The sequence below is a fragment of the Eptatretus burgeri genome, chromosome 15 (assembly GCF_056783735.1).
Source record: "Eptatretus burgeri isolate ZD-2024b chromosome 15, Ebu_testis_v1, whole genome shotgun sequence".
Taxonomy (NCBI): domain Eukaryota; kingdom Metazoa; phylum Chordata; class Myxini; order Myxiniformes; family Myxinidae; genus Eptatretus; species Eptatretus burgeri.
The window spans coordinates 18,651,096-18,676,761 of record NC_140975.1 but is presented as its reverse complement, the minus strand read 5'-3'; the positions used below and the strand labels follow the sequence as shown (position 1 = coordinate 18,676,761).

Below are 25,666 nucleotides of genomic sequence, written 5' to 3'. Positions count from 1 at the left end.
AGCCCGCAACAAGTGTGTGTCTACCCCCAGGAGAGCCAGAAAACACCATCTGTCCAATCTCAAGAATGAGCTTTCAAAATTGTCTTCCTCCTCTAAAATCTGGTGGCACCTTGTCAAGTCGGTCTCTGGAGTGTGCTCCCCTTCCTGGAGTGTGCTCCTGTCTCGGCCACATTTGAAGAAGAAGAAGAGGAAAAACCACTTCTTTCATGTTTTCAGACGCATAGAGCTGCCGAGGCAGTTTTTCCTTGACTCGGGGGCAAAATCTGGGATGGGTCGCCACTCCAACATGGGATACTCGAATGGCTCATTCTTTCCCAGCAAGCTTTTACTCATTTTGCCGACCTCAGAATGATGACCAACCCACCTCATGTTGTGTTAACGGCAAGACGGGCTCAAACTCAGAACCCTAAGATCCGAAGCCAGCCACCTTAACTGGTAAGCCAACACCAAGCTTTTTAATGTGCATTAGCATGCACACAAAATAGCAGATGGGAAGTGTAATCAATAGCGATGTGACATCATTTCAAACTGCCTCTAAGTTAAGTGTCAAGAGACTTAAACCTGTCTTTCATACACAAAATTGTGAAAATGAAACAGTAATTTTCTGCTTCAGGCAATGTTTCCACACATGTCATTGGAATCCTCGACGCTTCCACTAATTACCTCCTCCTTTTCTCGACAGTGCACAGACCTCTAAAAATGGTAACCTTTATGTTCCCTACTTTGCTTGTGTAATAACCTGCTTGTTTATCTCAGAGAACTATTCACCATCTTTTTTTTCTCCATTTATACCAATGAAAGACAAGAAATATCAGACAAAGAAATAGGCAAGTATACCCATTTCATGCTGTGCCATATATATGTATATATATATATATATATATATATATATATATATATATATATATATATATATATATATATATATATATATATATATATATATATATATATATATATGAGGCCCCGTGAGGAGTGATGCAAGCGACATTTTTTAATCATATGATGATGATAGGCTCACATGATAGGGGATGGGTTAAAATAGTGCTATATGGCATTAACTCCAAAATGGCCGATGTGTCCCTTACATCACTCCTCCTCGTGGTGCCTCATATATATACACACATCCTGACTCTCACATGACCTCAAGCAATGTTGTGGTTTATTTTGTTTGTTTACAAAGTAAAGAGGTGAGAGCAGAGGAAGGGACAGAGGAAGCACACTCAAGAATAGGATGAGGGAGAAGCGGGAAACTAGGCAAGGGTATAAAATGCAGAAGGTACATATAAGCAGCCATGCACAACCATACACTTCCCTCCTCACTCACCTCGGCCACCTGGACCGGTTTTCTTTGTCTCTTTATTTCTCCGACTCATTTTAAACAAAGCAACTGTCCTTACGCCGTCTACTTTTCCTGGCAAAATATTCCACATGCCAACTACTCAATAAGAAAATGTCATTTCTCATTATTTTTTGTCCCCTCCCCCGCCCCTCCAACGAGGTCGGAGATGGTGGGCCTTAAAATGAGCTCCGTCCGAACGATCCGACAAACCGAACATCCGTCTATGCACTTTTGTGCATACGATATTTCAAAAACTGTGAAACATTTAGCTTTCACATTGCATATATCTATTCCTCATGACTATCTCATCCTGATTAGAACACGACTGATTGGCTGAATTATATTGCCATGACAACCATCTCGGTAACTTGGCTTATGTACGCGATATTTCAAAAACCGTTGAACATTTAACTTTCATTTTGTAGATATCTATTCCTCATACCACCCAAAAGGCAGGGGACCAAGAGCATCAAGTTATAATAATAAAAATATGAGTTCCTTATGAGGAACTTTGGTGTAGGAGAAGGCCATTAAGCCCATCAAAACCTGCACTATTATTACCAACCAATGGTTGCTTGTCCATTCTCTATCCTTTTTAAATGCTGAACATCAAGCAAGGAAGCAGCATGTTCCATGTTTGGAGTCTTGGTATGATGGTATAACTCAGCTGGGATTTAGAACCACTGACCTCCCAGACTCAGAGTGGATGCTCTAACCATTACGCCAACTGCTTTAACCATTACACTAGCACATCTGGTGAGTTGCATCATCTTTCCCCAGATACCTGAAATAATACAACATGCTGCTCATATATTTATTACTATAGCATAATGTTAACAAAGACAGCTGAATTCATAAGGATCATGCTGCCATCACCATGCTGATGGACTAGTGGAAGCACCATCCATTCAGAACATACTCTGTACAGAGCATCAGTGCTGCCAAAGCAACCTCCTGGATTGTTGGGCACCATTCTGGATGGGTCACCACTCCAACATAGGACACTTGAATGGCTCAATCATCCCAGCATGCTGGTACTCATTTTGCCGACCTCGGAAGGATGACAAGCTGGGTCAACCCCACTTAGTATTAATTCAACAGCCCGGTGGGATTTGAACTCAGGACTTTCGGATCCCAAGCCCACCACCCTACCCATTAGGATCCAAAGCCCACCACCCTACCCATTAGGATGCCAAGCCCACCACCCTACCCATTAAGCCAACACCAAGCATGTGTAAGCATTGACATGACATAACTAGGCCAACCCTGTTGCTCCCAGTCAATACCCACTTATGTTTGCTTCACTCTGAGAAGAAAACAATAATTTTGATTTCCCGTTGAAAATGGCTGTGATAAAAAGTGAGAGGTAATGGTAACATGATTGGTGAGAGACATGATTGACCTCGACTTTATATATGTCAGATCATGCTGCTGTGTATGAGAGTGTGGTATCTGGTCCAAGCTCCAACCACTATGTTGAAACAAAAGAAGTAGCTTTGACAGTCCTTCACCAAGGTCAGTTTACATAATAGTTATGTTTGTGACAACAGATTCAGGTGATTGTTACACATTCGGCAGCAACAAGTATGGACAACTCGGCAGATTTACAGCCAAGGATGGGGAGCAACCTCGGCACGTGTCCACTCTCGGCGCCAAGCACATCTGCAGAGTGTCTTGCGGAGACTCATTCACCATCGCTGTATCAACAGGTTCATGCAAAACTTTCTCACATCTCATTTGAGGACTATTTTCCTGAATTATTTGTGAGTGAAGGTTCTTCATTTATTTGGGGGTTTTTTGCTGTTATTGTTGTTGTTGTTAAATCTCTTCTTGTCAAAATGAAGTTCTTGTCATCAATATGATGTTCAAAACAATCAAAGAAGAAAGGGACTTTTCTATATTTTGTGGAAATTCCACATAAATAACTTGTAATGATACCATATATAATTTGAGAAGTGTTTGTTTCCTACTTGCGAAATCGAACATTCACAAGTATCTTGGTTGGTCTGTTATTCTGTGTGTCTGTCTGTATGTATGTCAGTCATCTACAGGTCCAAATTCTACACTGATTTTCATGAAACATAACCACATGGTAGAACTAGTTGAAAACTAGAAGCCTATTGTTTTTGAGGTCAAAAGATTGAAACAACTTGCTTTCTCTTCCTGGAAAGCAAACCCAACATAAGGCAATCTCAGCTCATTCCACAAAGCCCGCAACAAGTGTGTACCCACTCTGAGGAGAGCCAAAAAACAACGTCTATCCAACCTCACAATTGAATTTTCAAACGTGTTGCCCTCCACTAAAACCTGGTGGCGTCTTGTTAAGACTGTCTCCGGAGTATGCTCCCCCTCCACCCCTCCCCTCTCTTCAAATGGCTTCACAGCCGACTCTGCTCGTGAAAAGGCCGAATGCCTCAATTCTCTGTCTTTCCAAATTTTGTGTCCCAAACTCTGGAAAACCACATTTATCTATTTGCTCACCACTCCTCTCTCTGCAGTGACTTCCCTCATCCTTCAGATAGGCAGGCAGCAGCCTCTTCCCACTCTTCAGACCTTGACTAAATCACAAGCTGGTCAAATACTTGGAATATGTCTTTCAACCCAGCAAATCTCACACTTTCTCTCTCTCTCTCTCTCTCTCTCTCTCTCTCTCTCTCTCTCTCTCTCTCTCTCTCTCTCTCTCTCTCTCTCTCTCTGAAAGGACCGTATGGCAAACCCTCCCAATCTACTTTCTTAACAATCCTCTTGAAGTTCATTCACTCAAACTGGGTCTCAAGTCAAGTGTCATAATGTCATTTGTATCATAGGTAGATCTTGGTTACGTGTAAGCCTTTAACACCAAAAGGTTTACACGAGTCATGAGCTGGTTGTTTACATGAGCTTGATAATTTATTAACCATGATCTTTCTGGGGCAAACCACATTTCAAAGTTGGCCTCCAAAGCCAGTTGCAGACTGGGCATCTTGCATCATACAAAGTCCTTCCTTGGCACACCTGAACTCCTATCCACATATAAGGCTATATATATAAGACCCATCCTCTTCACTCCCCCCCCCAACCCCTCCTGGAGTGTATAGTGATGTTTGGTGAGGCATCGCTCTCCATGTCCCCCCCCCCTTCTTCACCCCTACCTAGCTACCTCATCCCTCCTCGCTCCCCACCTCACTCCTACGCCCCTCCATGCTCCCCATCCCTACTCTCTCTCCCCAATCCCTCTCCCTCTACCTCTCTCTCTCTCTCTCTCTCTCTCTCTCTCTCTCTCTCTCTCTCTCTCTCTCTCTCTCTCTCTCTCTCTGTTCTCTCTCTCTCTCTCTCTCTCTCTCTCTCTCTCTCTCTCTCTCTCTCTCTCTCTCTCTCTCTCTCTCTCTCTCTCTCTCTCTCTCTCCCCCTCCCTCCTCTCCCTCTCCATCCCTCTTTCTCCCCCACCCCTTAATAACGCTGCCAACGAAGTGATGGGGTGTATTTGCTTGTCTATACTATAAGAGAGATGTCTGTCTGTCTGTCTGTGTATTGCCATTTTCTCAGAGATGGCTGAACGGATATTTGTCAAACTTTCAGCGGTTCTTCAGTGAATCACGAAGAGTGTTTTAGGGAAAATTAAATTATTTAAAATTTCGAAAAGAATTTTTTTTTTTAATCACTCTGTAGTGCCAAAGCTTTTGTAGCTATGTGAAAGGCAGTGATGTCAACAAGTCACCTGAATCAAGTCTTAAGTAAGTCTCAAGTCTATGAGGGAAAGCCTCAAGTCAAGTCTCAAGTGTTTGAGGCCAAGTTTCAAGTCAAGTGTCTTAATGTCATTTATATCATCGATAGGCCTTGGTTACGCGTAAGCCTTTAATACGCAAAAGGTTTACACGAGTCATGAGCTGGTTGTGTACATGAGCTTGATAATTTTTTGGGCATGTGTACTCCATAAAATATATGACAGAAAAATTAAAAATGACAAACTTTCATTCCGTTAATTCAAACTCATTGAGCAGACTTGGTGGTGTAATGATTACATTTGGTCACCAAAATGGTTAAATCGGTAACGAAACTCTGGGACCAGAATAAGTCTTTTTCGTGTCATTAATCTTGGTGATTCCACTCCGAATCTGGAAGGTTGATGATTCAAATGTTTATAAGCAAATACGATCACCTTAGGAATCTCCGCCATGCTACCGATAATGAAGTGGAAGTGAAGGTTGCCAGATATCCGATAAGTATCGTATGTGTACGATAATTCAACCTCTTGTACGATGTACGATCAATAATAATTGCAAATGTATGATAATTCTGGCAATTCCAAAAATAAAGTACTCGGCCTTCAATTTTCAATTTCAATTTCATAACATTTTTCTCAATCTGCTGGGTAGATTATGACCTGCTCACACAGGCATGATCACATAAGCACGTGCACAGAGAGCAACTGATCAAAGCAATACACACGTCACTTTCGAGTTCTGATTTCCGAGCATGTGGAGTTGCGGACTGTGGATGTGCGCACGTCAGGTAAGGGTTATGGCTAGGGTTAGAGTTAGAGTTATGGCTTCGTCATTTAGATTTTTCTTTTAATGACATCACAGTCTGCAGGTGAATGCAATGAGTTGCCTATAATTATGGCTAGCATTGCTGAAAGAGAGGACCTCAGTGACTTTTAAAGAGAGATAATTATTGAGGCGCATTTGGCAGGACCTTGAACATTTTGCAGGATGTTGAAGATGGAGCCGCCAGGCAGGAGGAGAAGAGGAAGGCCAAAGAAGAGGTTCATGGATGCGGTGAGGGCGGACATGCGGGTGGTTGGAGTGTCAATGGAAGATGTGGAGGATAGAGCAAAATGGATACAGTTGGTCCGCTGTGGCGACCCCTAACGGGAGCAAGCCGAAAGAGGAAGAAGAGAGGAAGAAGATTTGGCAGGACCTTCAGTGACAAAGACAGCTCAACTTGCTAATGTTTCATGAGCAACGGTGTCTAACGTGATGTCGGCATGGAACTCTGAGGGAAATACATCAATCAGCAAAGGGCAACAGTGGACGGAAGCACATACTTCAGGATCGCGATATCCATGCATTAATTTCAAGTGCAAGGCAAAGCAGATGAGCAACTGCAGATCAATTGACTGTTTATTTCAACCTGGAGCATGAGTAGCCAGTTTCATCAAAAACGCTACGCCAAGAACTCCACAGAGCAGGATACCATAATCAGGTTGCAGTGCACAAACCACTCATCACACCTGGCAATGCACGTTTGCAAGTCCACTAGTGCAAAGAGAACATGCAGTGGACTACTCAGCAGTGGATAAATGTGATATGGTCAGATGAATCATCCTTCACAATGTTCTTGACAAACGGACGAATGCACGTGTGGTGCCAACCTAAGGAATTCTACAACCCTGAGTGCTTGGTTCCAAAAGTGAAGGGTTCTGGTGGTTCAAAAATGTTGTGGATTGCATTTTCCTGGCATGGTTTGGGTGCAGTCATTCCCTTAAAAGGCAAGGTCAATGCCAATCACTACTTCATGGTACCAAGTGATCATCTTCACCCGTCGCAGCATTTTTTTTTTTCTGCCGGGAGGGGTGTCTTCCAGGATGACATTGCCGCCATCCACAGAGCATGTGTGGTCACCCAATGGTTTAATGAGCATGACACTGATATTATCCATATGGCTTGGCCTTTTCAGTCACCAGATCTGAACCCAATTGGGCATTTATGGGATATTCTGGAATGACACCTGAGACAGCGTTTTCCACCTCCATTGAACAGGTGTGACTTGATTGACTTTCTCGTGGAAGAATGGTGCTGCATCCAGCCTGCAGAATTCCAGACGCTTGTGTACTCTATGCCGTGGCACATACTGGCCTCACGTGGTAGTCCAACACCCTATTAAGTGACTTTACATTGATGTTCCCACCTCTGGAACAAACTCCCACACTCTCTTCAATCCCACTCTTCCCTCCAGGTTTTCAAAGCAGCTGTTCACCACCATCTCTTATCTTCCCCCATCCAAAACCATGATCTTTTCTACCCCTGCTAATCCACCCCGAACCCACCCCTTCAAATTCCCTGCTTTCCTTCCAGAAAGTCCCTGTCGTGTCCATCTTGTTTACCGTGTGTACCCTGCCCCACCCCTCTCCCTTCCACAGATCTCATGTCTCTGTTCCACACTCTTTTTTCCTTCCCTCCCCCCCCCCTTGTCTCCTGCTCCCCTTGTTGTGCGTTCTGTGTGTTAGCTCTCATACGAGCCTCGACAGTGTATGCAAAAAAAAAAAAAAAAAATCCATTTTTTTTTGTCCACTACCTGTACATAGTGTTACAGAAATGTCTTCTTGGGGTTAACAATGTACACCTTAGAAATAGTTACTTCCACAGGGCGTGTTTAGCGTAAGAGTGGGGTAAATTTATTGTAATAGAATATACGTCAGTATTTGTATGGAAAGGCTGTCATCTTCCCGACCAGTTTTGTTTCTAAAATTCTTCTCCCTGAACCCCTTTTTAATGTCTGAACCCCTCTGCAAATCTGTTCTTTACGTGCTTTTGTGGAATCACAGCCTGATGGACCAACCAAGGCACAAGTTTAGGCACGCTCTTGCAGAGTCTCAAGCATTCGCGAAGGACCGAGAAGGTTCAAGGCAGAGCTTCACCTTGAGCGGCACCTGAACCACTAATGGGTGCAAAGCAGGAAGGCCTGGGCAATGTCACAAAGCAAGGCATCACCCGACATTATAAACCCCGTGGCGGACAGGAAGTGGGTCAGTGTGGTCTGGGATTTGGTGGGAGAAGACGTGTTTCAAGGAAGCTCTTGTGGAGGAGGAGCCTATATTCCCACCAACCGCCATAGCAATTTGAGCCAGCTGCCTGCCTGCCTCTGGTCACCTCAGTTCAGTGGCCATTATGCGTAACTCGAGGTGCCTGTGCGAGTGTGTGGGCCGCAATTGGGTATTTTTGTTCTATGATCTCTTTGATCTTTCTTTGGAGTGAATCGAGGTCCTAAGGATAGGCTATTTGAGGATCTGCCATCTGTATGAATTCCCGGGGTGCGTGCTCCATTTATTGTAAACCAGCAAATGAAACCCGTTGCTTCGCTGACGGTGGTATTAAGGAGAGGGGAAGAAAGGAGGGAGCGGAGGAAGAGAGAGAGAGGATGGAGGGGGGGGGGAGACAGAGAGAGGATGGAAGGGGAGTGCAGAGGGGTTGGGGGTGGGGGAGTGAGGAGTGATTTGGAAGCTAGAACAGGGTGAGGAAGGGGGAAGAGTGAAGAGGGGGAGACACGGAGAACTACACCTCCCCAAACATCATACACTCTGGGAGGGGGTGGGATGAGGAGATTGGGGGAGGGGGGAAGTGGTGAGGGGGTTTTGGAGGAGGAAAGCATGAGGGGAGGGGCACTTGAGGGGTAAAGGGAGAGATGGGTTCTCGGCTTGCATTTGGTAGTGGGACTTCTGGAGGAAAAGGGGGCGGGGGAGTATTACAGGAATGAACAGAATGGGATACGTTAAAACAGCACGTTAATACAGCATGCACAGACTGCTGGGAGATGTCCACGAGGGTGGAGAGTGGAGTGGGTTTGGGAGGAGGTTAGCATGAGAAGCGTGAGGGGAGGGATAGGGAAGGCAGCATGAGGGAAAGGGAAGGCAGTATGAGGGAATGCAAGGCAGTGTAAGGGGAAGGGAAGGCAGTGTGAGGGGAAGGGAAGGTGGTGTGATGGGAAGGGAAGGCAGCATGAGGGGAAGGGAAGGCAGCATGAGGGGAAGGGAAGGTGGCATGAGGCGAGGGGAAGGGAATGCAGTGTGAGGGGAAGGGAAGGCAGTGTGAGGGGAAGGGAAGGTGGCATGAGGGCAAGGGAAAGCAGCATGAGGGGAAGGAAAAGCATCCTGAGAGAAGGGGAAGGGAAGGGTGATAAAATGTGCCCAAACAGCAACATTTTCTTTTTAAGCACTGTGTTCTGCATAAAACTGGGCTGGAACATTTAAAACCCATGCTGTCTACCTTTGCACCTCCATGGTCGGCTCAATCCAAATCAGATTCGAACATGCTACACTCTGGAGAAGCCATTTTATATTTAAACTAAACTGTCAGTCCTTAACAGTCCCCTTCACAGAGGGGAAGTGGTGGATGAGAGAGAGAGGGAGAGGGATGGAGAGGGTGGGAGAGAGAGAGGGGGGAGAGAGAGAGAGAGAGGGGGTGGGAGAGAGAGGGGGAGGGTGAAAGAGAGGGGAGGGAAGAGTGAGGAAGGTGGAGAGGGCAAAAGGAGAGAAGATTGGGGGATTTCAGCAGTTTAGTAATGTTTTCAGTAACATTTTCAGTAACATTTTCAGTAAAGTACAGCAGTTTCAGTAATGCCCAGTTTAAAGTCCATCCAAGAGACGGCACACCACTGATGAATCACCCTGCCTGTGAAACACCGGGATGAGAGTTTATAGCTGGGTTGGGATTCAAACCCAGGCTAGGCAGCTTGGTGTGAGCATGCATACATCTCGGCTATCTTTGTAACCACCGAAAGCATTTTTCACTCATTGTTATCCTGTAATTTATATTGCCTTCCTAACTCCGTTGATATGCCCTTGGAGAACTGCGTCATGGTGTTGCCATGGTAGCTTGTCAACAAAACTTTTAAAAAATGAAACTTTAAATTTTTTACATGTATTTTAGGTATGCTGTATATTAATGCATTTACGTGAATCTTTCAGAAAGAAAGCAGATCGCATAAAAGGTGATAAACAAACTGCGTTCGTATTTGCTGAAAGAGGACCCCTGTGGACTGTGTCTCCGTGGCTTGCAAAACAGCTTTGATCCTGCTGGTTCATTATTTTTGTTTCGCTTTATAAAGTTCCACTTTCGGCACGTTCATTAATCTTTTCTTCACTCAATATAATTGTCTGAACAACAGAAAAAGTTAAGTTTAATGCCTAACTTAAATAAATATACACTTAGTTATAAAAACCGCTAATTTGTTTAAATTTTCAGATTTCACTCCAGATTTTGACACTTATTTAGTCCACGAGATGTGATTCTCAAATCTGATGTAATATTTTGATTATATACTTCAATTAGTCCATAAGAGTAGATTGTGTTTCCAAGGCAATGCATTCGGTCGAATCCATATGGCGGCTAAGACCCCTGTGAGGCAAATTTTGGCTGATCAAGAAAAGCCTTTCATGGAGGTAAGCCGTTAATTATCTTCAAAAGGGGTGTTTACATTTCACAAACACCCAATTTTCATTCATGCACTTCATTGGAGTGCTTTTAGTATGCATGCAAAGTTTGGGGCCCCGAGGTTTCATGGTTTTGGAGTTATGGAGGACACACACACACACACACACACACACACACACACACACACACACACACACACACACACACACTGACATTTATTAGTATCAATAATCCAGTTGTGATGTGGCTTTCAGTGTTTGTCCTAAGATGCTGTTGAAATCTGCATTTCTGACAGATGGAGACCTGTATACCTGGGGAAACCATGCCCGGGGGAGGCTGGGAAGACCCCCAGATGAACCCAACACACCTCGTAAAGTTTCTCTTCCAGAAACGCAGACATTTTCAGTGGCTTCCATTTCCAGCCAGCACAGTAACAGCCTGCTCGTCCTTCATCATCTATTGGTGTGATCTACTCAGCCTCACCACCCAAAGATACCGAAAAAATTAAATCCAATCTCTGCACTTTCGAGATTTCTTCAATTCACTCTTTTAAGATCTACTATTTTTTCAAACTTTATGAGACCCATTGAGACACTTGTACATATTATGGCATATAGGATGTGAAGGGCACCCAGTCATCATTGAACATCAGAAACACCAGATGCTAACTTTCATTTCAAATCCTAAGCATCCATTTTAAGATACGAGAGTGATATATTTCCATTCCTTTTGTTCTGTGATGTTTGGTTGAACACAGTGTTTAGGATTTCAGATAATAACTTAGAGGGTAATGAAGTGATGTGTATGAAAATGGAACTGTGACAAACATGAAAACTGAATGTCACAAGAAATGTCAAAAGTGAGGAGAGGGATATTTGGCCAATCAGATATTTGTCTTTTTTGCAAGGACAAAAAAAACAACAACAAATATGAACACAACGAACATGAACATTAGTTGGAGGGCGTTAAAGATCCCACGGTGTCTTTCACGAAGAGTTGGTGAGTTATCGCCGGCACCATGAACAAATTTGAAATCCCTGCCTGGACTGTGGGTAGAAAGTGTTCTGGTTTTGTTGGGGGTTACTCAAGACAAGGTTACACCGCTTGCTATCCTAGAGTGTGGTTGTTGTCTAGGTACCATCTTCTGCACTCGAAACAAATTGGCCAGGTGGTTGACATATTTAATGATAACATGCTTCTCTGGATACAAAGGGTAAAAACACACACACACACACACACACACACACACACACACACACACACACACACACACACACACACACACACTTGTGCAAAAATTTGTGAATAAGAATACAATAAACCCATCAGCATGTGCATCACTTTATTTGCTTTGGAAATATAGAATTGTGTGTAACATTTAAACATACCTGTTGAAAGAGTGTATTCATGTCTTGAAAACCTCATATGCTCCAATCATTTTGAAAGGAAGATCATGGAATTAGGTCTAGGAAGTGTGCAGATGAGGGAAAGTAATTTGGTCTTCTTGAACACTCTTCATCATCAGTGTGCACTGCTTTCTATATGTTATACAGTATGGCTGTTGGCTGGTTCAGCGGCTCCCACACAATAAGCAAATTTACATGCACAGGTTGTTCGCATATCACATGTGAATGGCCATCTTCTGCTACGAAGACTGACACATGATGCATATGGCCCAGTATTATATACAGGGAATATAGATTTATGCTCAAGCTACTTATATGGTGCAACAGTGCATGTAATGTCTCAATCATGACATCATTCTATGCTCTCTGTTGTTGGATTACTTTTTTTTGGTATACAATGTAGATTGTAGAGGCTCCTGAAGGAGCTAGAATATAGAATGTATCAGGATGTAACAGAACAAAAGGAACAGTAGAAAGTGGGGGGAAACACTGACAACAGGGTTGAGGGACAAATAGAGGGAGTCTTTTGCAAATAATGGATGTGGGGAGGAATGAGGAGTATGGGAGGATGCAGGGGGTAAACAAAATGGATACAGCCGCAAACTCTCGCGAAGGTAAAACTGGAAACTTGGAAAGAGCTGAACTTGGGGGAGGGAGTGGTTAACGGAGGTAGAAAAGATCATGGTTTTGGATTGAGGATGATCTGAGATGGTGGTGAACAGCCATCTTGAAAACTTGGAGAGAAGACTGAGATTGAAGAGAATGTGGAAGTTGGTTCCACAGGTCGGAAAAAAAAGAGGAACAAATGAGTGTAGGTGAGCAGTGATTCTGTATTTAGGTAGTTTCACCAGAAGGGGGGTTGCTGGTGGACCGTGTGCACACTGTAGAAATCTTGGGGGGGGGGGTGGAGCATGGAAAGATCTGGTCTTCCACTGCCTACCTTCTGGTCTTGCAGAAGGTGCATGGTCATAAAGTAGGTGGTAGAAGACGGAGAGACCACCAACCTGTCTGTGATGGGGGAGTGACAGGCCCATTGACTCAACTTAATTGTGGGAGATTACAATGACCTTGAAAGCCTTTACTTGTTCTCTACAATATCAAGCTGAGCAAAGTGTGAGGCAAGAGCACCAGCCCAGAGGGAAAAGTAGTACTCCATACAACTGCGGATGAAGGCCTTGTATGTGGATAAAAGTTTAGGTGTGCCATGGAAGGACTTTGTATGATGGAGGATGCCCAGTCGGTGACTGGCTTTGGAAGCCAATGTAGTAATGTGGCTTGCCCAAGAATAATCATGGCTAATAGTGAGGCCCAAAGGTTTGAGAGACTGAGCTCCTTAAAGATGGTTGTTAATAAAGTAGATTAGAGGGTTTTCCAAATGGTCCTTTGGGAGACACACAGTGAGAGAGTGAGAAATTGAAGAGACAGTTCTTGCACTTTAGGTAATTTAAATCCTTAGCCACTCAGACGTTTCCCCTGGTACTGAATGCTCCTTGTGCAATTTGTGGTTCGAGGTTAATTCGCTAAGACTGCCCCATGTCACAGTGCAATTAACAAACTGCTGCACATTACAGCCATTTTGTCTGATTGGGCGGTCATGCTGAAGGATGACCTTCATAAAAAGCTCGAGAGCGACTGGATCTTGGAATCGCTCTCAAACTGTTTCCCTTTCTTTCAGGTTATGTGTTGTATGTGAAAGCGTGTTGGCTTATCCTCATAAGATGGCTTTGAACGTTGCGTACACGATTGCAGAAGTCGTTATTAGTGTCCTGTCCATTGTGGGAAACGGGCTTGTTTGCATTGCCGTGATGCGAACCAGGCACTTGCAGACAATCACAAATTATTTCATTGTTTCCCTGGCCGTGGCAGATATTTGTGTTGGGATTGTGGCCATTCCTTCTGCCATTCTTGAGGAATTCGGTTTGCCGAGACATAATTTCCATCTATGTGTCCTCATGCTATCTTCAATTGTCGTCTTCACCGAGAGTTCGGTCCTCAGTCTCCTTGCCGTGGCCGTCGAAAGGTACCTGGCGATCTTCAGCCCTTTACGCTATCAGGTGTTTATTTTCTTTTCCTTCCATACTATCGTGAGTGATTGCACATACAAGGGGCCTCTTAAACGTTACCTGGATGAGGTACTTGTACTGATAGTCCAAGAAACGCCGAGGTTGTTTATTTTTAAACATACAAGTATATTTAATTCGGAAATGTTTATTTTTCTTCATTGTATATACTTGTAGATTGAAAATAAAATAATCATTGGCGTATTTCAGACTAGGGCTGGCACGCTGTCCTCGAAGCTGTAAAGCCTGTGGGGGTTTTATTGTATACACAGTCAAGGCTCATATAAGAGCTAACACACAGAAATGCACAACAAGAGGAGCAGGAGACGAGAGAGGGAAGAAAAAAATACAGTGGGGAACAGAGACATGAGGAGATCTGTGGAAGGGAGATGGATGGGGCGAGGAACACAGGATAAACAAGATGGATACTACAGGGACTTTCAGGTCCTTACACGACAGGGACTTTCAGGAAGGAAAGCAGGGAATTTGAAGGAGGTGGCTTTGGGGTGGATTAGTGGGGGGTATAAAAGATCATGGTTTTGGATGTGGGAAGATAAGAGATGGTGGTGAGCAGCTGTTCTGAAGACCTGGAGGGAATCCCAACACATGGGTTTGAATCTCAACAGCTTTAAACTGCCATCCTGGTGTTTGACAGGCAGCTAGATTTATCAATGTGTGTGCCATCCCTCGGATGGCCATTAAACTGGGCATCCCCTCTGCTTAGAATTAGTTGGTGGACGTTAAAGATCACACGGTGTCCTTCGCGAAACGTACACAAGCAATCGCAGGCACCACAAACAAATTACAAACACCTGCCATAACTACTTGATCGAACATCAGTCCTGGCCAGCCGGTTTGTAAAATACTTGTGCCAAAAAAACCTTCCCTAGCCGACTCTACAAGAACGTGGTAATAATTGTGGCCATAAAAGAAGAAGTATTGTATCAGTAAAAATATAATAATTAAAGGTTTCCTTGCTCATTATAGTGGTCGATGCTTGTGTATTGAAAAAATGAATTCAATATCTCATTCTGAGTACTTTCTGAACACCCCATGATGTACTTGTAATGGATTATTGTGGTTTACCGGTTAGTTTACTGTGTGCTGCGTGTGCAGGCGTTGATGACCCATCGCAATGCCCTCATCACCATTCTTATCGCATGGATCTTTTCCATCGTTATCGGACTTGTGCCAACAATGGGCTGGCATTTACCTCCTCCAAAAAACGGCAATTGCTTCTTCATTCTTGTGGTCAATATGAGCTATAATGTAAATTTCATTTTCTTTGGTTGTTTCCTTCCTCCTCTACTCTTCATGTTCTTCATATACACGCACATCTTCTTGGAGGTGCGACGCCAACTCAGGAAGATCGCTACTGAAGGAGTGTCCAAAACCAAGGTGAGGACTTGATTATTTATTGCAAAACACATGGACTTCCCTGTTCTCTGTTCAAGCTCAAGCACATGGTTTGGTTTTTATTCCTTGCATAACTGTCTTATTATTCAGGTACCAGGGCAAGGTGTTAAAGTAGCATTAAACATAAATAAAGCACGTCATCATCATCATCATCGATAGTCTGCTCAATCTGGGTACACAATCGGCATCACCTGGTATTATATGGATGTTTCAAGTTTATTTTTCCACAATTCAAAAAATGCAACCGTTCTCAAGAACAAACAAATAGTCTACAAAAATCACAAAGCAAACAAATTAGTACAATGACAAATGAGTGTGTAAGAAAATGAATGAGTGTGTAGGAGTCTATGTACAAAGATAGCCTTGTAGTGTAGACTGCTGTTAGTTACATATACTTACAAGTGGGTTATGCTCACACATTGTAACAATAACGACCCATGCTTCCCCATTGTCTCGGATCGCTCACCTGCATTTGGTTTTTCATTTATTTATTTTCTTTCTTTTTCTTAATTTATTTATATTTTCATTCATGAATGTTGTCCGACGGTTCTGTGATTTTTCCTGGTGTACCGGCTTCAATGTCTGTCGGCACACAAATTTACCGTGCTTCCCCATTGTCTTGGGCCGCTCGCCTGCATCTATTTTTTCATTTTTTTTTTTCATTTATGGATGCTTTTCGATGGTTCTGTGATTTTTCATAGTGTATCGGCTTCTATGTCCATCGGCATACAAATTTACCGTGCTTCCCCATTGTCTTGGGTCACTCAATTGCATGTATTTTTTTTTTCATTTATTTATTTTCATTTATGGACACTTTCCGATGGTTCTGTGATTTTTCCCCGTGTTGCAGCTTTGATATCCGTGAGCATGCAAAATTTCAGCTTTCTACATCACCCTGAAGGTACCGAACATTAATATCAGTCAGTGAGTCTGCGTTGGAGTGGCGACCCATCCAGGATTGCGCCCAATAGCCTAGGAAACTGCTTTGGCAGCACGAACGCTCTGTATAGAGTATGGTCCCAATGGATGGATGGAGTGAGTGAGTGAGTCACTCAGTGAGTAGTTAGAATAAGCTTTATATATTAGATTTGTAAGGACTGAATTATAATGTATGAGAAAGAGAAAAATACAGGAAAGAAAAGAAGAGGTGTAAAATAGGGGGAAGGGTTGAAGTCCAGCAAATACCAACATAAATTTTACCATTGTCTTAAATTTAACCAACTTCAAACACTCATAAACAGAATAAAATATTTACGAGTCCACTCTATACCTATTCAACAATAATAATTTCAACTTACATTTCATTGTATGGTAGTCAGAAGTTGGCTTACTATTACAATGTAATGAATTCCAAAATGGGGTCCAGTAAAAATTATAGTTTTTTTCGCAGAATTTGTTCTTACTCGTGTAAGGTGGAACTTACTGATTTGGCTTGTCAAATAACCAGAGAAACCTTAGACTTCATAATTATTAGAAAATAATATAATTGCACAAACTTGGTAACTATTTTCAATCTTCCTGGAACATAAAGGTTCCAAAATGAGATAAGTACAATTCAGTTATCTTTAAAATTACAGTTTCAAGAAATAAAGAGTTTGTATGAGATCGATAACCTCTATTACAAATAAATCTCATAGCTCCAATTTTAATCAATAAAATCTTATCTATCTGAAAATTTAAGGCATTGTCTCAAGCAAGTAAACAATAATTCAGCTGAGACAAGACCAGAGTTGAATATAATGAAAGAATTATTGTTTTTGGGAATTAAAAAAAAAATTTCATTTACAATAACAGCACTTCTAGAAATTTTCTTCATAAATTATTTACATGCATTGTACCAATAAATTAGTGTTCTGTACTTTACATAAACCTGTTTGGTTGATATAAATGGGTCCTGGAAGCAACCAAATTGCATTACTATAAACATGTATTTGATTTTATTTGAATTCAATGAGAGCTTATGAACCATTATCCAATGAAAAACGTATTCCAGTTGAACATTGACTGTTTCAACGAGAATGTGTGGCTCTGGATGAGAAAAGACAAGATTTTAATCGTCGGCATACAAAATGAAAGACAACACATCAGCAGTTTTATTAAAATCTTTATTGTAAATTATAAATAACAGAGGCCCTAATGTAGAGCCCTGTGGGACACCACATGCCTGGTGTTGGCTTAATGGTTAGCATGGTGGGCTTGGGATCCGAGGATCCTGAGTTCAAATTCGGCTGTTGAATTAATACCATGTGGCGTTGACTCTGTCTGTCATCCTTCCGAGGTCGGCAAAATGAGTACCAGCTTGCTGATATCCTGTGTCGGAGTGGCGACCTGTCCACGATTGTGCCCGATAGCCAGGGAAACTACTTAGGTAGCACCAATGCTCTGCACAAAGTATGGTGTCGATGGATGGATGGATGGGACACCACATGTCACCAGATTCTGTCTTGATTCGTAATTTCATCCTATCTCAATGGTGAACAATCACTTTAAAAAATTATTAGTCAGATACGGATTCGGATCTTCACCAAAATCTAATCAGTTCGTCCTTGTCACACACCGAACATGTCCACAAAATTTCATCTGGATCCGTCCGGAACTTTTTGAGATATTCTGACAAACAAATACACAGACAAACAGACAGAAAGGGGTGAACACATAACCTCCCTCACCTTCGGTGGTGGAGGTAATGATAAATCTTTTTAAATATTTTGAAGTATTTGTACGTTTGTACGTTATTCTTTCACGGCTGAACCGTTGCACCGAGAGACCCCAAATTGTGGCTGTATGCACAGTACTTCATAATCTAGGCAAGGTTTTAAGCCACCATAGGCTGATATAAAGAGTTTATTGGGATGCGGGGTCAGGCAGTGATGCCGCCCGCCCGCAGGCAAAAGGTAACCACCATGAGGCCAATAACTCCATCGATTTTCAACGTCCAACATGTCTACAAACCACCGCCGGGAAAAGCTCACACAGCCCGTCAGCACCGGGTATCCCCTGCTCATTGAATATATCTGTCAAAGGAAGTATATTATTCATTCCATCATGATTTGCACTCTTTTTATTTTTTAAATGATTTACAATATCCAAGGTTAATTTCTGCTGCATGAGTTGGGAAAATAAACAATGAATTGGCATCTGGATAATTTTTTTGAAAAATCGATAAAATTCCTCCCCATAAAATAATCATAAAAATATTCAACAACAACATTTTTATCCTCACATGAGCGAGCCAGCAGGTGTTGTTTGTCTTTGAGTGTGCATGGTGTTTCCTGTTGATTCATTTGCGATGTATGTTAGAGTAGATGGAGGTGTTAGTGTGTGTTTTGCAGTGTTGCTTGCATGTCTTAACCTTAGTTTGCATTTTACCCCGACCCGCTTATGCAGCTTCGAGGTGTGTATTGTATAGGTTTGGTAGTTCCACACCTTCACCAGTTTCACCACCTTCACGACCTTTGGCATGCTACTCATTGAGAACCAATCTCCAATATTTATAAGGTGACTAAGGAAGTATGCAGGATTATGAAACCAACTGTTTATTCCAATTCTAATTAGATGTCACTTTCATTACCAACTTGAAACCAATAGTTTGTGAAACACCTTGATTAGAGAGTGCACAGCCTTTTGCGAAACAAAGTAGTTTGGGTTTGATATTGATGGAATATATGAGCACATGTGTTGGAAAGGGTCAGCCTGTCTTATGGTGTAAGGACAGGATTGCACGATTTTATACACAACTTTATAATAGTTACACCTTCTGTGTAAAATGGAAATGTATCTCCTATGACGTGTCCGTGTACAGGAGCATAATGGACAGGACCTCACAAAGAAGGAGATAAAGACTGCAACCTCCTTGTTCCTCGTATTATTTATCTTTTGTCTCTGCTGGCTTCCGTTGCACATCATAAACATCATCTTTCTGCACTGTCCCTCCTGCTACATGCCATTTCCACTCGTATCTGCCTCCATCATCCTCTCCCACATCAACTCGGCCGTGAATCCCATCTTTTACTCCTTCCGCATGCGCTCCTTCAGACGAGCCTTCCTGAACATCATTCTGTGTCGAGGTGATGCGGCCGATGTCAGGTAACGTTGCACCAGCTGAATGAGTGCCCTGACATCATGTGATTATTTAGGACTGTATGGAGGATACAGATAGACCGACCGGCGTACGACTGCAGCCCCTCTGCACGACCCATTTGTCTCAAAGCTCCACAATTTTGTAGATTTGGAAATGAAGAAGTCGCCTTCACATGCTCCCGAAAGCATGCAATGGATTGTGTGACTTGCAAACTAAATTACTGGTACATGCACATTACAGGAAATGTACAGCATGGATGTTGATGTCCCTCTGACTTAACATGAGAAACGCATGGTGGAGTGTTTTGATCACCTTTCTTTGAGATCCATCGAAAGTCATGTTTATGAAACATTTGAATAGATCTATTTTTGCAAACATTGTGTTGGACTTTGTGTTTTGTGTGTTTATGTACAGTGGCATGCAAAAGTATTCACCCACGAACAATAATGCTACATTGACTGAATATGAATTACAAATAATTTAAAATTTTCTTTCTAAATGAACTTTTTTTTTATTGATAACTGGAGAGATTAAACTAAACGCTTGTAATTGAAGGAGGTTACTTGTCAGGAATACCTGCAAAAAACATGTACAAATCAAAATTTACTGGTTGTTAAAGTATTCAGCCCCTAAAGTCAGTACTTGGTGGAAGAACATTTTTCAGCAATGACTGCTACGAGTCTTTTGGGGTCGGTCTCCACCAGCTTTACACAGAGAGATGGTGAAATCTTTGCCCATTCTTCACGTGAAAATTGCTCTAGTTCTGCCAAGTTTGATGTGGATCGTCGATGGACTGCAATCTTCAAATCTCACCATAAATGTTCATTTAGGTTCAAGTCAGGACTTTGACCGGGCAACTCAAGAACATTTATTTTCTTCTTATTCAGCTACTCCAGCGTGGCTTTAGCTTTGTGCTTCCGATCATTGTCCTGCTGAAATGTGAATCTCCTACCCAATTTCAGATTCATGGCTGACTCAACAGGTTTTCATCAAGGATTCTCCTCTACTTTACCCCATCCATTGTCCCTTATATCCTGACAAGCTTGCTAGTCCCTGCTGATGAAAATCAACCCCATAACATGATGGTGCCACCACCATGCTCAACAGTAGGAATGGTGTTGATTGGGTGGTGTGCAGTGTTCGGCTTGCACAACACATAACACTTTGAATTTAGACTAAAATATTCAATTTTTGTCTCGTCTGACCATCAATAACAAAAGTTTCTCCACATGCCTTACAGTATCATTAATATGCTTTTTCACAAACTCCATATGAGCTTTTCGATTCATCTTTTTCAGTAATGGCTCCTTTCTTGACACCTGTTCATGGAGTCCAGCTTTGTGAAGGGAATGGGATATTGTTGATTGATGAACACTGACCCCCATCTTGGACAAAAAGACTTGCATATCTTTCAAAGTTATTGTTGGACATCATCCTTAATTATTCTTCTTCAAAAGGATTATTACCTCCACCACCGAAGGTCGAAGGTGGTTATGTTTTCACCCCTGTCTGCATGTTTATTTCTCTGTTTGTGTGCAGGACACTCAAAAAGTTGTTGACAGGTTCGCATGAAATTTAGTGGACAGGTTGGGTGTGTGGCAAGGACGAATTGATTCGATTTTGGTGAAGATCCGATAATTATTTAATTTTTACAGTGATTCTTCACCATTGAGAGACGGGGCCAACAATGATATAGTACTGTATAGCATGATGTTTCAAAAATGTATTGGGCCCGAAATGTTCTTGTGGATCAGGCATTGCGTGGCGGAGATATGCGCTCCACCGAGTAACTTCAAGTTTTTCTGAGGTTTTTGTCTACTCTGCACCTTGTTCACAAACCTCACCCTCACCCCCCTCCCACCCCTTAACCCCTGCCCCTCATTCCCCTCACCCCCGCTTATACAGTCCAGCATTTCTCTGTGCATTTAACAACCATTCAAATCTCCCATCCCATGATCTTTATCTCTGTCTATCAAAGTTGGGAATATTGAATCAAGAAAAGCATCCACCAATCAGGAAAAGCAAAGCCTTCCCCCAAACACTCAAACCTTCCCTGCACCCCACATACACAATCTTTCCCCTGCATCCCTCAAACACAAACCTTTCCCCGTACCCCCACATTCAAACCTTCTCCCACACCCCACACACTCAAACCTTTTCCTGCATTCCACCTCCCCCAAAGTCTCCCTCCATCGTATCCAACGCCTTCTACCCACCCAATGCCTCCTCCCACCCCATATCTAACGTTGTGGACCTTAAACATCCAAGGTTTCTGCTCTAACCTGACAGATTTCTCAATCCAGGCCGCTAACGATAAACCGGACATCATCTGTTTAACAGAATCCTTCCTCCCACAGGACGTCCCCAACTCATTAGTGTCTCTCCCCGGTTACTGTCTCCTTCAGTTTGATCGGCTTGAACCACGCCCTTTGATGATGGTTTGATCGGCCTGAACCATGCTCTTTAAATCAATAACTCAATTTTCCACTGCCATTGTACTGATCTTACACCTCCCAACCCCCAGGAGTACCTCTGGATGCAACTTCCCCTCTGCTCCCACCTCGTGTTAATTTGTGTGTTGGACCATCGTCTTCACAGTGATGACTCCATCTACATCTCTCAGACATAGAACAAACTTAACCACTCATCTCAACTCTCTCTTTCTCATATGTGTTGATTTCAATTTTCACCTTGCAACTTGGCTGGGTGTTGGTACCTCTCTCACCAGCCATGACACTTCAGCAAAGGACATCTGTGACTCCATGGGACTGACTATGCCTGGTGTTGGCTTAATGGTTGGGGTGGTGGACTTGGGATCCAAGGATCCTGAGTTCAAATCCCAATCGGCTGTTGAATCTGCACTGCCTGTCATCTGCAACCTGCAACCAGGTGGGATTGAATCTGCAACCAAGGTGGGGTTGACTCTGCCTGTAATCCTTCTGAGGTCGGCAAAATGAGTGCCAGCTTGCTGGAATCCTGTGTCGGAGTGGCCACCCATCCAGGATTGTGTCCAATAGCCAAGGAGACTGCTTAGGCAGCACCAATGCTCTGCACAGAGTATGGTCCCAGTGGATGGATGGATGGGACCGACTCAATCTGTGAACTTTCCCACCCGGATTTCTTCCAATGGCAAATCATCTCTTCTGGACTTGGTGATGATAAACTTTCTTGCAAATGTCTCCTCCTCTTCCTTTGCTCCAATTGGTTCAACTGATCATATGTTTTTGAAAGTGTACACCTCTCTGGCTATTCTCAGAGTCTGGCAATGCCGGCGAGTCTAGGACTCAAGCAGATGGGCAGGGACTGTAAGCAGCAATCTCTCTTCAGGACCGCTCTCCCATATCTCTTGCCCCTGATGTTAACTCAGCCTGGGAATTCTTCCACAGAATCCTGCTCTCTCTCTCATACACAGATTCATCTCATCTTGTCTTCAATTATCCTGCCCTTCTTCCTGCCCATGGTACACTGAACCCTGTGGTGAGGCAGTTGCTCTGAAACAACTTGCCTTCTCTTCCTGGAACACGAATCCAACCGAAGGCAATCTCAGTGCTTTCCAAAAATTCTGCAACAAGTGTGTATCCACCATCAGGAGAGCCAGAAACCAACATATGTCCACCCTCAAGAATGAACTTGCACTGCTGGTCTTGCACATCCTCTCTCTGCCCTTTTCACCCTATAATTTGTGCTCGGTCATGTTCCATCTTCTTGGAAATCTGCCAACATCACTGCACTACATAAAAAAAAGGAGCAGAAACTGATCCCATTACATACAGACCAATCAACTTAGTTCCAATCATCAGCAAGGCCATGTAATCCATTATCGCAGCTGATATGAAATCATTACTTTTCTCCAACAACCTCATCTCAGGTCATCAACTTCTTTTCAGACCAGGTCACTCCACCTCGGACATGTTGCTTCGACTCACCCAACAATGGGTGGAGACCCTCAATGTCAGACATGAGATCAGGGCCATCTCTCTGGACATATCTCGTGCTTTTGTTGCAGTCCGGCATCCTGCCTTGCTATCCAAGACCAACGCCACAAAAAATGACTGTCTTCCTCTACTCTCGTGGCCGACATGGAGCTCTCAACGGAATCCTTTCATCTCCTCTCCCTGTGAAGGCTGGATTGCCCAAAGGCAGTTTTCTGGGCCCAGTCCTATTCCTAATATTCATCAATGATCTCTCTGACCCTCTAGGAAATCCTCTTTGTCTATTTGCTGATGACTCCACCCGCTGCCGTGTCATCCCTCATCCCTCCGACAGGTTTCAGCCTCTTCCCTGTCTTCAGACCTTGAAAAACAATCACAGGCTCGTCAAACACTTGGAATATGTCTTTCAATCCTGACACATCTCACACTCTCACTATCTCTCTCTTGAAGGACCATCTGTCAAATCCTCCTATCTACTTTCTTAACAATCCCCTTGAGGAAGTTCAGTCATTCATATGTTTGAGTTTACCATCAGCCATGTTCTTTCTTGAGCAGACCATATTTCCAGGATGGCCTCCAAAGCCAGGCGTCGACTGAGCATCCTTCATCGTGCAAGACCTTTCCTTCGCCAATGTCAACTTTTACAACCGAGAAGGATTTCATTCGCAGCTTCGAGTACTGCTCTCCCCTTTGGGCTAGCACCCCTGCGTCTCTCATCTTGACAGGCATCTCAAGGAGATGGGGATGGGCCTGGCATCTGCCTGGGAGATGGCCAGACGGAGGCCCCTGGAGTACCGGTGGAAAGTGGACGCAGCGACGCGCTGTTCTGGCACATGCTCCCATACTTGACCTGACTTGCGTCACACCTTGACCTTCTTGATGCCATGGTAAGCATGAACACCCTCAAAATCTTTGTGCTGTCCCGTGATGAAGCGAAGTGTGTTCATCTCACATTGCAGACAGTTTGGTGTCTCTCTGCATTCTACTGCCTCCTTTTATGTCTTGCACCCTCTGCCCTTTCTTGGCTCTGTCCCTCCCACGTGTCTGTGGGGTGGATGGGCTCTGCCCATAACCCTCATCTTTTAATAAACTCCCTAAGTCCAGGCTCACTGACTGCTCACCTGTGGAGCCAACTTCCCCCAATCTGTTCAGTCCATTCTTCCCTCCAAGGCTTCAAAACAGCTGTTCACCATGAACTCAGGCCATCCCCATCCATACTGATCATGATGTCTTCCACCCCCAAATGATCCCATTCCCAAGCACTCCTTTTTCCAGGTTATTATGATTTTCCCTCTCTCCCCATTTTCGTTTGTTCCTTTTTTTCTGTTTCATTCCCACCTCCTCCCTTCCTCTTCTTGCTGTGTTTCATTCAGCTTGAATACAGATAGTTCATCCCAATAGCATGTCCTTTCTCCCTTAATTTCACTCTCCCTTGTGCTACGCTGTTTTGTGTTCCCCTTTCCATTTTGTTCCCTTCCATTCTGCTCTTGCTCGCCCATGAGCCTCGATTGCACAATCTCTTGAAATGAGATCCCCAAACACCCCCCACGCCCCCCCCCCAAAACACTCCACTCCAACACCTCACCCCCCACCCAAAAAAACACTTCAAGGCATTTTGTTTCAAATGAGTGGCGCTACTTCCTGGGTGTCACAATATGGCCGCCGCTACTTCCTGGGTGTCACAATATGGCCGCCGCTACTTTCTGGGTGTCACAATATGGCCGCCGCTACTTCCTGGGTGTCACAATATGGCCGCCGCTACTTTCTGGGTGTCACAATATGGCCGCCGCTACTTCCTGGGTGTCACAATATGGCCGCCGCTCGGCTTCACAATCGCTGGACAAATGAATACACGGTATTACTTCACAACCAGTTAATATAAACATCAGTGGTCCTCCCCGCCTGCTTTTCTCTGACGCTGACAACTGCTACATGTATTTATTGATTTACATTGTTACTCGCACTATTAAACGATTTTTTGTTACGAATTGATTCAGTAAATGTAGATTGTGTTTTTTTTAACCTCAGCTTCATTTAGTTGTTCATTGTGTGGAACACGTGTTCATAAATTGGCGTCAAAGCAACACATACCGCGGTGGTATTAATTTCCGGTTTCGTTATGAGCGGTGTATGGTCCAAGTTAATCAGGAAGCGGATTCTGTTTAATTATTGTGAAGTAACATTCTTAAAGGTGGAGGTTTACAAATACTGACTACATTCGATCACTTTTATAAAAAGTCGATTCTCGGAATACTCATTCCTTTTTAACTTCATTTAATATTCCTGACCGACAAAACC

General features: G+C 43.4%; 1 protein-coding gene across 2 annotated transcripts in view; it reads left to right on the top strand.

Moving 5' to 3' along the window:
- The window catches only part of NEK8 (NIMA related kinase 8), a 93,108-nt gene extending 78,064 nt beyond the window's left edge, over positions 1 to 15,044 (top strand). The window contains exons 13-15 of one of the 2 annotated variants that reach the window (XM_085857748.1): positions 2,893 to 3,051; positions 10,769 to 10,935; positions 13,746 to 15,044. In XM_085857748.1, coding sequence (XP_085713874.1) covers positions 2,893 to 3,051; positions 10,769 to 10,935; positions 13,746 to 13,967 — 548 coding nt within the window. In that variant the 3' untranslated portion in view covers positions 13,968 to 15,044. Of the gene's footprint in view, positions 1 to 2,892; positions 3,052 to 10,768; positions 11,809 to 13,745 lie in introns of those variants that run through there. The other variant, XM_085857749.1, reaches the window with a different exon arrangement.
- The last annotated feature ends 10,622 nt before the right edge of the window (positions 15,045 to 25,666 follow it).